Below are 13,248 nucleotides of genomic sequence, written 5' to 3' on the forward strand. Positions count from 1 at the left end.
AAGAGGGGTTCCTGCAGATGCAGGAACGCCCTGAATTGCAGGCTGCAGTTGCACCCTTCTCGTCCACGGTTGACACAAGCTGGGAACGTCAAACCTAGACGAAAATGCAGATCTAGCGCCCACTATCGTCTGCCTAGGCTATTCCAGTTGATAGGAGTTATTAGGAAGGTAATGTTAAGCATAGCATCGAGAATTTTCGACCAACCTTTGCAACATGCTTTCTTCCAAGTTGGGAATTGAGGAAGTATCGCCAACTAAAGCTTGGTCAAATTCTGTGCAACGCTTAACATCGCCTACCTAATAACGCCTATCAGCCAGCTGGAACAGTAATAATGGTCTGACTGGGTCATATTTTTAGTAGCTAGTTAATAGATTTGTTTGCTAGTTGTACAGAGCTGTTTGCCAACAACTGTGTAAGTTATCTAATTGAGTGTTAGTAACATTAACATTAATCCATTTGTTTGCTGTTGTGTTTTCATAGTGGACTGATGAGATAGACCTAGATATTTCAACTTTATCTCTAGGTCAACCTATTCAATTAATATGTGCCTGTTGAATTTATTATTTATTTGTAAAAATCACTCTTAGATATGCTTGTGTGCAGTATTGGTCCGCTGTTGGCTGTCCTTCTGTTGACTGAATGCTGGCGTCTGCTCAGCCATCTTTATTGAGGGCACTGCCAATTTGGGGTCTAAATATGGTACATCAGTTTGGGCAGTCCATCTACCTTGCATCATTCAGAATTCTCTCCATTACATTCCCCCTACACGTTAAAAACAATCATTGTAATGTCCATCTGTCTGTAAATTGCTTGTCCAATCAATTGATAAATAGTGCGTAAAATAACAACTTTCTTCCCTGTGCTCTACAGGCTTGTGTTGTCTCTGCCCCTCAGAATGACAGACCCGGCTGTGAAGAGGGTGGTCAGTGAGATCGTCCGCTCTCCAGAGGACAAGCGGGTGTACAGGGGCCTGGAGTTCAACAATGGCCTAAAGGCCGTGCTCATCAGTGATCCCACCACAGACAAGTCCTCAGCAGGGCTGGATGTTAATATAGGTACAGTATTCACCCACTAGCCTAGGCTAGAGGCAGCCTCCAACACCCATTCTCAATACCCTCTCATTATTTTTCTACAGTTGTCTCCACCTCTCTCGCTCCTCATCCTGTAGCAAACCCCATCTCTCCTCTCTTTATCTGTATCTTTATTTCTTTGCTTCAAGCCCCCATTCACATGATCTCCACTATTCCTGTAAATTATGCTGCCATTTCTCTTTTTCACTCCTAGTTTATCTCCCATGGGTCTACATTGAAGAGGACCCTTTATCACACTCTTTCTTCTGCTTCTGTTTTATCCTTTCATTATACAGGGTTTGAACCATATCTCCAATGTTATGGCTGGCAGCATCTGAACATAATTTACTTTGTTTTACTTTAAGTGCAGAAGTGTGTGAAAGCGAAGCCACTTATAGATTATCTGTGTTCTACTCTTATGTCTACCAGGTTCTTTGTCAGACCCAGGGAACATATCAGGCATTGCCCACTTCTGCGAACACATGCTATTCTTGGGCACAGAGAAGTACCCCAAGGAGAATGAGTACAGCCAGTTTCTCAGCGAGCATGCTGGCAGCTCCAATGCTTTCACCAGCGGAGAGCACACCAACTACTACTTTGATGTATCCCACGAACACCTGGAGGGAGCATTGGACAGGTGGGTTAACCAACGGGGTCGTGTTCATTAGGGCACATGGTGTAACTTTTTTTTGCACAACAAGTGTTTCCTATTGGCGCTTTTTGAATATGACCCAGGTTATGTTGTGGTAGAAATTCTCACATTTTACATGACAGCTTTGGGTGTGCCACTGCAATTCCATTAGTCTGTCTGTGTATGAAATATTATGGTTTTCCTCATGACTCACTTGCATATTATGCTGCTGTAAAGTTCCTAACTGGACTGGCCTCTAGTTGGCAGAGAAGTTGTATTCTTTACATACTCAACTGAGCCGTGTCGTCTGTTTTCTCTATGTTTGAGAGTGAACTACTCTTGTTCTATAGGGTCACATGGGGTGTGCGTAGACTAACTGGGTGTTCTCTAAATATTGATAAGTGATGTGTCCCCTGGGTCTACCAGGTGTTAATCCCAGAGAGCCACCAGGACACCATCCCTCAGTCTGCAGTTACCTGTCCCAGACCATTTTCACCTCCTAGCAGTATCTGAGACCTCAAGGATAGAATGGGATCGGTTTCTTTAGCGCTCACATCTTAACTAGGTGTGGATAAGGTGAAAGGGTTATTGTTAGCAGGAAATTCATTGGATGGGGAAGCTTATTAACGTTCTCCATCTTGAATGATGAGGCCTTTTTAGAACACCAGCCTTTCCTCGATTTCTCAATTATGGCCTCTGTTGCCTAAATTATGTAGTTTGGATGGAGTACTTCTCTAGTGTAACCTCTCGCTGTAGATTTGGGATACGTTTACCCATTTTGAAATAATAGTGCCTATGAAGCACCTGTTCAAGTCAGTCTCTCGTCCTAATTGTTCCATAGTGCTGCTGGTAATGTGTGAAAACCATCTGGACACCAATGCAGATTAATATTTTAACTATTGATAAGCTAGGTAGTCTCTTTTCAAACACTCATTGAAACAAACACTGGAATCTGTGAGCTGGTTTTTGGAAGCCATTTTCAAATCCATATCATCAACATTCATACAGTATAGTTCCAATCGAAGGAGGGTGGTTGATAACAGGTGTATAGGGCTACCTGAATAGTAATTACAGGTGTATAGGCCAGGGCCACTTGAATATAGAACTTGCTTGTGACATCTCAGATTTCTGTATATTCCAGCTATGTTGACAGTCTGTAGCTGCAGGCTATCCACAGCCTAGCTGCGGAAGGCATTTACTTTGGCAAATTCACTTAATTGCAGTCGTTCTGTTTTGCATGGCAGTTGCTCGTCCTTAGGGCCATTCAAATAGTTTTGCATACAGGTCTGGGAAATATCCCTGCTGTCTTGAGTCTGCTGACGAACAGCCTAAAGCAAAGAAAAGTACATCTCTGAATTCAGAACGTGGACTTTTCCACATGTTATTGTTGTCATAAACCCTGGCCTGGAAAAATAAATAGCACACACCCCTAACCCACCTTTTGCATAATCCTCACTGATGTTCCTGTAGGCTTTAACCAGGACACTCAAGTTAATTTAAAAACAAAAGTCATCCAATGGCCCCAGTTTTCTAATCTAGGTAGCCTATTCTGCTGTGTTTTCCTATGTATGTTAACTTGTTAAATTAATGTCTTGTCCTTTATGTCTCTAGGTTTGCTCAGTTCTTCTTGTGCCCGTTATTTGACGAGAGCTGTAAGGACCGCGAGGTGAATGCTGTGGACTCGGAGCACGAGAAGAACCTGATGAATGATGCCTGGAGGCTGTTCCAGCTGGAGAAGGCCACTGGCAACCCCAACCACCCCTTCAGCAAATTTGGGACCGGTAAAAACCTCATGCCACCTCACATACTATAGACGGGGTCAACCCAACCCAATATGTATCCACGGTCATGTTCATTAGGCACCAAACAGAACAGGGCTCTACAGTGTGACCATTTTACTCGCATATGAGCCTAAATACTTTGCTGTGCGACCTGGAATTTTAATTTGAGAGCACCAGTGCGCCTAGAAAAATGAATGATTCTAGCTTTGTTACCCAAATATTTTTCATTGTGTTCCTGAATTTCTTTGTGTGCGCCTACATTTTTCGACTTAGGCGCATACGTGCTCCTTGTAAAAAAGTGCAGCGTAGAGCCCTGCGGAAGACAACGGACAAACAGGAGGGACTGCCAGATCTTCGCTCAGTTTCCTTTTCTGTTGCAAAACATTTCGGTACGGTGTGCCGTTATGAACAACTAAATTCTTCTCAGCCTTTCGTTTTGGAATGTGCTAACTCATTCTCTCGCTGCTCCTTAATTGTGTTCTCATAAGATTGGAGTTAGAGCAACTCCCAGCCCAGAAGAGCCAGCTGGTGGCAGCGTTTAGTTATATAAGCTTTATTTTCATCTAATAATAGAAACAGGATCAGCTCAACCAGAACACTCATTAATGAACGAGTGTCGGAGACATCCTTCACAAAAACATCAAATGTTTAGAAATGCTTAAAGGGACACTAAACCAGTTCTTAGAAGTGCTTAAAGGGACACTTGGTCACAAATATATTTTCAGATGTAGACATAATGGGGCTGAAGATAATTAATAATTAGGTTATAAAGTGTTGATGTTCCCCATTAACTGTTTACATCTCTCCAGATGTTCTAGATGTGGTGTTTTAGCGGAGGGAAATGCCCACCAGCTAGCCTGCCACAGAAAAAGGGCTAGATTTAGACTGTGGATGTGTAGGCTAATTAGCAAAGCGCTGGCCCACAGATGACAGAGAAGTGGTCGGTCAGTCTGTCACTGGTGGCCTTACTCAGAATTGTAATCGCATCACTTTGGGGATTCATTTAGTTCACACATTGGTTTCTTGGAACAGGCTTGTTGCCCTTTTTATAAGTGGATGTATTGTACCTCCCACTGTGGACTGATTCATGAAGTCTTCTTTGATGGTGACTATTTTGGCTTTTCACAAATTGATTTGATGCATTGATGTCATAATTTTTGGATCTGTGACAGGGAGTTGTTTTTCTCCCAACACATCATATGATGATACAGATTATATTTTGTTGTCCAATAAGGTCAAGCACTCACTGCACATTACAAAAACATTCCTGCATGATGTACATTTTGTTGAATAGCTGGTTAAGAATGATATCTGGTTGATTTTTTTTCAGGTAACAAGTTGACTCTGGAGACCAGGCCATCAAAGGATGGGATCGACATCCGCCAGGAACTCCTGAAATTCCACTCCACCTACTACTCCTCCAACCTCATGGGACTGTGTGTGCTGGGAAGAGGTAAGTGTGTGTGTGTCTTATGTGCCAACGTCCACATGTGTAAGAGAGCGTTGCTGCTTGGATCAGAGATCTTAGGCTGGTTCAGAGGCAGAGGAAATAACCTGTCAGCTATACAGATCTAAGGCTAGGAAGTGCTTTTCTAAACACTTCTCTTCTGTAACTATCTGGGACTGAGACCCCATAACACTCAGCCAAGTCCTGCCGTCATCTGTTTGCGCAGCCCTCCAGAGACATACAAAGTTCAAACAAAAAATTCCAACTAAAGTAGAGGTCTTATATCACTTGGTCCTGATCTCCCCCCCTTAGACTGGAATATAGTCTTTTACAGTTGCAGTTATTTCCTAACGATTCATGAATACACGCTGGTCTGCGGTACCCCAAGCCGATCCAAATGTAGCATGCATCGGTCAGTAAATACATTAAAACGTTAGGAATCGCCGGTTCACTTTTTTGTTGTTGCTCAAATTACTTTCTTTCTACCTTCTGAAAATACCTCATATTTTGTGACAACTGCGTCCTCTCCTTCATTGTCGAACTAAGCATGTAATAATGGTGACAGTCATTGATCTACAAGTTATTTTGTATGCCGAAAAACCACAGGCAATATCAGTAGCCTTGTCAAACCGTGCGCTTTGCTCAGCTTTGCGCGCTGACAAACGAGAGGTAGGCCTATTCCTGATCTGGCGCTTCTGCGTGTCACCTTCGGCATTCAAATAGTTGTAAAATGGCTTGCGCCATAGCCGCGGGAAGATGTTTAGGGGTGGGGGTGCTGGGAATTCTGGTCCAAGGGGCGCTGCAAATGGCTGTATCAAGTCTACTAATACAGGCGTAGTAAAGGACCAGTGCACTACTTTTGTGAGAGAAAATGTTTCCAGAACTGTAGAGGGATATATTGGTCCGCTAATACAGGCAAGGCCGGCCCGCTCATTAGGCAGTATTAGGTGGCCGCCTATGATGGCAGATTGAAGAGGGCAGCATTTTCTGAGCTAATCTGATCAAGACCGCACCTCCAACAACACATAATACCTCACATCATTCTGCCCAAAGACAATTTCTCGCAACCGGTGGCATATGTTCTTTTTAGGTGAGCGCTGATGCCGCCCTGTGATAAGCAGTGCAGGGACGCAAAATATGTTGCTTGTCCATTCCCAGCGCGCCTCTCCAGGGTGAGGTTGGAGAGACGCATTGCTGCGGCACGCCACCAACGCTCCGTAAAAAAAATCATCTAACATAGATAATGTAGCAAATATAGTAGGCTATATGGTAGAAAGAGTATGTGACCGTTTCTGTAGCCTACAGGCAGGAGATAAAATGTATGACAATGTAACGAAACAGACACTTTTTACATCATGCAAGTTTCTCCGATCAAATAGCCTAACCTAAACTGTGCCCAATCAAATAAAAAATATGCTGACATGTTAACAAACAGCATATCCTAAAAGCAGGCCAGGTCAAAGTAAAATGGACAATATGGAATGGATAATCAGGCTACTCACTACTGCTGTCCAGGAGTTTCACCCTGTGGGCTAAATTGTCATTATCAGTGGTTTCAAGTTTATATCCATCAATTGTTGATGAGCTGATCATAGCAAAAAAGAAAATACTGACTGTTACTTTTGATTTTGACCCCCCCCTTTGTTCAGGGACACATTATTCAATTTCTGTTAGTCACATGTCTGTGGAACTTGTTCAGTTTATGTCTGTTGTTGAATCTTGTTATGTTCATACAAATATTTACAAATGTTAAGTTTGCTGAAAATAAACACAGTTGACAGTGAGGACTTTTTTTTTTGTTGCTGAGTTTATTTGTAGTCCGGACCAAATCTGAACCAATCATAAACGTCTATGTTTGGTTCATATTTGGTCTGGACCGGCCTTGATTTGGTCCAAACATAGACATCTATAAACGTATTTTCAACTTTCATTCAGAACCCAAAGTGAACCTGATTTCAACATCTGGAAAATGCGTATTTATAAATGGAACGCCGTTTGCGTCTTTGCGTGTCAAAAAAGATACAAGTCAAATAACACTATTTGATGTGTCAAATAAAACAGTTTGACGTGTCAAATAACACTGTTTGACCAATCATGACCTAAATATGACTGCACGTCACATAATAATTTAACACGTTCATAAATTTTTTACGTAGTTATTACAAAATGATTACACTCACTCGTATTTCATGTCACAACGATTCACCGATACGCATGCTATGATGCTGGTAAAGATTTGTCTTGCGCACCTGCCGCCCGAGTGCAGACACACTTCCCCAAGCTATGGACAATACTGGTAATAAAAAAGCTAGCTAGCTGATGGAAGCAAACAATGTTCTTCCCCAAAAACATAGCAAAACGACAATCTGTTTCAGTACCTATAGTTAGCTAGCTGACTATCTAGCTAGGTCTCATCTAAAATACCTCTAATTTATAAGACCGTTCTTATTTGATTAATGGTGGTCGGACCTACCTATGTGAAGCTAGCCACAAAGTTTAGCCACAATAGTGGAATTTGCGTTTCGCCTTCAAAATAAGTATCTCAATGAAAGTGAAGCAAATGAATACCGATAGTGGAATCATGCTATAATGGAATAGATCATGCTAAACGAGGTTGGAATGTTCTTATATAAATTCAACAAAAGACAATAATTTGTTAATTTGACATCTGTTGAAGTCACACTGGATGGATTAGTCTTTAGAATTGCATTGGGGGCATACTTATTTCATTGTACAGCCTTCCCTATGGATTGTGGATAAATGATATGGGGTATCAGTCTGAGTGACATCCAGAGAACATTAGCATCTTAGCTCTTACTGCGGGACTCTGAAACCACTGTGAATTGAGACACATTTATTGTACCAGATCAAATCAAATTTTATTTGCCACATGCGCTGAATACAACCGGTGTAGACTTTACAGTGAAATGCTTACAAGCCCTTAACCACCAATGCAGTTTTAAGAAAAATAAGTGTTAAGTAAAAAATTACATAATTAAAGAGCAGCAGTAAAATAACAGTAGGGAGGCTATATACAGGGGGTACCGGTACAGAGTCAATGTGCGGGGGCACAGGTTAGTCGAGGTAATTGAGGTAATATGTACATGTGGTTAGAGTATCAGTCAACCTAATGTGTATTGAACACTATTCCAGAGGAAAAACAATACATGTTTTGGAGCCTGATAACTCTGAGGAGGACTTTGGGGAAAAAGCACTTTGGTACTGAGTAGACTGATACCCCATTTCATTAATCCTCAATCCTTAGGTAAGGCTGTACAGTGCAATATGAATGTCAGTACGCACAATAGGCTGACTGGGGAGGAGATTTCCAACAGTCCTGCAATAAGAGCTACGACGTTAATATTTGTGTAAACTCTAAACAGTTGTGTTCTGTGGGTGTCACCAAGTAGACTGATACCCCATTTCATTGCTCCACATTCCAATACTACAACCTTGTTTAACATTATCTAGTCTAAATATGGCATGATTCCACCAATTGTAACCGGCATCACTTTCAAAGATGGACTATTATTTTGAAGGCGCGAATTGCAAATTCCACAATTGTGGCTAATCCTTAATGTGGCTAGCTGCACAACACACAGCCCGGTCCGGTCAAGCCATACTAGCCAGATGAAGCTAGCTGGCTGCTTATAGCGTTAGTTTTGGGCAACCGGGTTAAGTAGCTGGCTAGCTAGTTACAGTTGAAGTCGGAAGTTTACATACACCTTAGCCAAATACATTTCAACTCAGGTTTCACAATTCCTGACATTTAATCCTAGTAAAAAATTCCCTGTCTTAGGTCAGTTAGGATCACCACTTTTATTTTAAGAATGTGAAATGTCAGAATAATAGTAGAGAGATTTATTTCAGTTTTTATTTCTTTCATCACATTCCCAGTGGGTCAGAAGTTTACATACACTCAATTAGTATTTGGTAGCATTGCCTTTATATTGTTTAACTTGGGTCAAACGTGTCGGGTAGCCCTCCACAAGCTTCCCACAATAAGTTGGGTGAATTTTGGCCCATTCCTCCTGACAGAGCTGGTTTAACTGAGTCAGGTTTATAGGCCTCCTTGCTCGCGCATGCTTTTTCAGTTCTGCCCACAAATGTTCTAAAGGATTGAGGTCAGGGCTTTGTGATGGCCACTCCAATACCTTGACTTTGTTGTCCTTAAGCCATTTTGCCACAATTTTGGAAGTATGCTTGGGGTCATTGTCCATTTGGAAGACCCATTTGCGACCAAGCTTTAACTTCCTGACTTGAGATGTTGCTTCAATATATCCACATAATTTTCCTTCCTCATGATGCCATCTATTTTGTGAAGTGCACCAGACCCTCCTGCAGCAAAGCACCCCCACAGCATGATGCTGCCACCCCTGTGCTTCACGGTTGGGTTCTTCGGCTTGCAAGCATCCCCCTTTTTCCTCCAAACATAACAATGGTCATTATGGCCAAACAGTTCTATTTGTTTCATCAGACCAGAGGACATTTCTCAAAAAAGTAAGATCTTTGTCCCCATGTGCAGTTGCAAACTGGAGTCTGGCTTTTTTATGGCGGTTTTGGAGCAGTGGCTCCTTCCTTGCTGAGCGGCCTTTCAGGTTATGTCGATATAGGACTCGTTTTACTGATACTTTTGTACCTGTTTCCTCCAGCATCTTCACAAGGTCCTTTGCTGTTGTTCTGGGATTGATTTGCACTTTTCGCACCAAAGTACGTTCATCTCTAGGAGACAGAACGCGTCTCCTTCCTGAGCGGTATGACGGCTGCGTGGTCCCATGGTGTTTATACTTGCATACTATTGTTTGTACAGATGAACTTGGAGTTTTCAGGTGTTTGGAAATTGCTCCCAAGGATGAAACATACTTTTATTCTGAGGTCTTGGCTGATTTCTTTTGATTTTCCCATGATGTCAAGCAAAGAAGCACTGAGTTTGAAGGTAGGCCTTGAAATACATCCACAGGTACACCTCCAATTGACTCAAATGATGTCAATTAGCCTATCAGAAGCTTCTAAAGCTATGACATCATTTTCTGGAATTTTCCAAGCTGTTTAAAGGCACAGTTAACTTAGTTTATGTAAACTTCTGACCCACTGGAATTGTGATACAGTGAATTATAAGTGAAATAATCTGTCTGTAAACAATTGTTGGAAAAATTACTTGTGTCATGCAAAAAGTCAATGTCCTAATCGACTTGCCAAAACTATAGTTTGTTAACAAGAAATTTGTGGAGTGGTTGAAAAACGAGTTTTAATGACTCCAACCTAAGTGTATGTAAACTTCCGACTTCAACTGTATTTCAATAGGAGAATAACAAGTGGCTACATAGCTAATACTTATATTTACATTTTAGTCATTTAGCAGACGCTCTTATCCAGAGCAACTTACTTACACGGATCCCTAAATCATTACTAAGAATATTGAAAATGACTGCAGTTTCTGCTGGTCATTGTTTTCAGGCTGGTTGCATTGGTGCTAGCTAGGTACCAAGCTAAAGCTAGATAGCTAGCTACCCCAGCAGTTGCTAATAACATATGTATCAAAGATATTTGCCAACATTTTCTATCCTCGTTTGATCCTGATCTAATTTAAAATGCTCACACAGACGTTTTCTCACTCGGTTGAACAAATAATGCCTCATTACCAACGTACTATTGTACAGCTTTGATAGTGATTGTAATGGTGGTGCTTGGCTTGCACGTGCAAATTCAGCACATTCAGTGAGGGAAAAAAGTATTTGATCCCCTTTGTACGTTTGCCCACTAACAAAGAAATGATCAGTCTATAATTTTAGTGGTAGGTTTATTTGAACAGTGAGAGACAGAATAACAACAACAAAAATCCAGAAAAACGCATGTCAAAAATGATATAAATTGATTTGCATTTTAATGAGGGAAATAAGTATTTGACCCCTCTGCAAAACGTGACTTAGTACTTGGTGGCAAAACCCTTGTTGGCAATCACAGAGGTCAGACGTTTCTTGTAGTTGGCCACCAGGTTTGCACACATCTCGGGAGGGATTTTGTTCCACTGCTCTTTGCAGATCTTCTCCAAGTCATTAAGGTTTCGAGGCTGACGTTTGGCAACTCGAACCTTCAGCTCCCTCCACAGATTTTCTATGGGATTAAGGTCTGGAGACTGGCTAGGCCACTCCAGGACCTTAATGTGCTTCTTCTTGAGCCACTCCTTTGTTGCCTTGGCCGTGTGTTTTGGGTCATTGTCATGCTGGAACACCCATCCACAACCCCTTTTCAATGCCCTGGCTGAGGGAAGGAGGTTCTCACCCAAGATTTGACGGTACATGGCCCCGTCCATCGTCCCTTTTGATGCGGTGAAGTTGTCCTGTCCCCTTAGCAAAAAAACATCCCCAAAGCATAATGTTTCCACCATGTTTGACGGTGGGGATGGTGTTCTTGGGGTCATAGGCAGCATTCCTCCTCCTCCAAACACGGCGAGTTGAGTTGATGCCAAAGAGCTCGATTTTGGTCTCATCTGACCACAACACTTTCACCCAGTTCTCCTCTGAATCATTCAGATGTTCATTGGCAAACTTCAGACGGCTCTGTATATGTGCTTTCTTGAGCAGGGGGACCTTGCGGGCGCTGCAGGATTTCAGTCCTTCACGGCGTAGTGTGTTACCAATTGTTTTCTTGGTGACTATGGTCCCAGCTGCCTTGAGATCATTGACAAGATCCTCCCGTGTATTTCTGGGCTGATTCCTCACCGTTCTCATGATCATTGCAACTCCACGAGGTGAGATCTTGCATGGAGCACCAGGCCGAGGGAGATTGACAGTGCTTTTGTGTTTCTTCCATTTGCGAATAATCACACCAACTGTTGTCACCTTCACACCAAGCTGCTTGGCGATGGTCTTGTAGCCCATTCCAGCCTTGTGTATGTCTACAATCTTGTCCCTGACATCCTTGTAGAGCTCTTTGGTCTTGGCCATGGTGGAGAGTTTGGAATCTGATTGATTGATTGCTTCTGTGGACAGGTGTCTTTTATACAGGTAAGAAGCTGAGATTAGGAGCACTCCCTTTAGGAGTGTGCTCCTAATCTCAGCTTGTTACCTGTATTAAAGACACCTGGGAGCCAGAAATCTTTCTGATTGAGAGGGGGTCAAATACTTATTTCCCTCATTTAAAATGCAAATCAATTTAACATTTTCCACATGTTTTTCTGGATTTTTTTGTTGTTATTCTGTCTCTCACTGTTCAAATAAACCTACCATTAAAATGATAGACTGATCATTTCATGTCAGTGGGCAAATGTACAAAATCAGCAGGGGATCAAATACTTTTTTTCCCTCACTGTACAACATTCAATTGTGTTATTTGACGTGTCAAATAGTGTTATTTGACGTATTTCTTTTCACACGCAAAGACCCAAACAGCGTTCGATAATTTTCACCTTTCATTCAGCATTGCCAGGTTTGTGGGTTCGATTCCCACGGGGGGCCAGTATGAAAAATGTACTCACTAAAACTAAGTCGCTCTGGATAAGAGCGTCTGCTAAATGACTAAAATGTAAAATTCAGAACCCAAATTGAACCTGACTTCAACGTCTGGAAAATGTGTGTTTTAGTAGTAAAGGCCCAGTTCACAACTTTTTGTGATAAGGAAAAAATAATGTTCCTGCTCTGCAGATGGCTATATCGGTCCACTAATACAGGAGTTGTGAAGGCCCAGTGAACTACTTTTGTGAAGAATTGTATACTTTTTTTTTGTTTACCAGTCAAAAGTTTGGACACCTACTCATTCAAGTGTTTTTCTTTGTTTTTACTAAAAAAAAATTACATTGTAGAATAATAGTGAATACATCAAAACTATGAAATAACACACATAGAATCATGTAGTAACCAAAAAAGTGTTAAACAAATAAAAAATAGCCACCCTTTGCCTTGATGACAGCTTTGCACACTCTTGGCATTGAAAACCCTTGAATAAGTAGGTGTGTCCAAACCTTTGACTAGTACTGTATATATACAGTGCCTTGCGAAAGTATTCATCCCCCTTGGCATTTTTCCTATTTTGTTGCATTACAACCTGTAATTTAAATGGATTTTTATTTGGATTTCATGTAAGGGACATACACAAAATAGTCCAAATTGGTGAAGTGAAAAAATATATAATAACTTGTTTAAAAAATTTCAAAAAAATTATTAACGGAAAAGTGGTGCGTGAATATGTATTCACCCCCTTTGCTATGAAGCCCCTAAATAAGATCTGGTACAACCAATTACCTTCAGAAGTCACATAATCTGTTAGATTGCACACAGGTGGCCTCTATTTAAGTGTCACATGATCTCAGTATATATACA

At 41.5% G+C, this 13,248-nt stretch overlaps 1 protein-coding gene across 6 annotated transcripts in view; it reads left to right on the forward strand.

Annotated features, from left to right (window-relative positions):
• The window catches only part of ide (insulin-degrading enzyme), a 73,582-nt gene that overhangs the window by 19,294 nt on the left and 41,040 nt on the right, over nt 1-13,248 (forward strand). For all 6 annotated transcript variants that reach the window (XM_041879758.1, XM_041879783.2, XM_041879750.1 and 3 more), the window contains 4 exons: nt 872-1,056; nt 1,501-1,708; nt 3,314-3,483; nt 4,814-4,936. In XM_041879758.1, coding sequence (XP_041735692.1) covers nt 872-1,056; nt 1,501-1,708; nt 3,314-3,483; nt 4,814-4,936 — 686 coding nt within the window. The remainder of the gene's footprint in view (nt 1-871; nt 1,057-1,500; nt 1,709-3,313; nt 3,484-4,813; nt 4,937-13,248) is intronic.

Source organism: Coregonus clupeaformis, chromosome 1, assembly GCF_020615455.1.
Source record: "Coregonus clupeaformis isolate EN_2021a chromosome 1, ASM2061545v1, whole genome shotgun sequence".
Taxonomy (NCBI): Eukaryota; Metazoa; Chordata; class Actinopteri; order Salmoniformes; family Salmonidae; genus Coregonus; species Coregonus clupeaformis.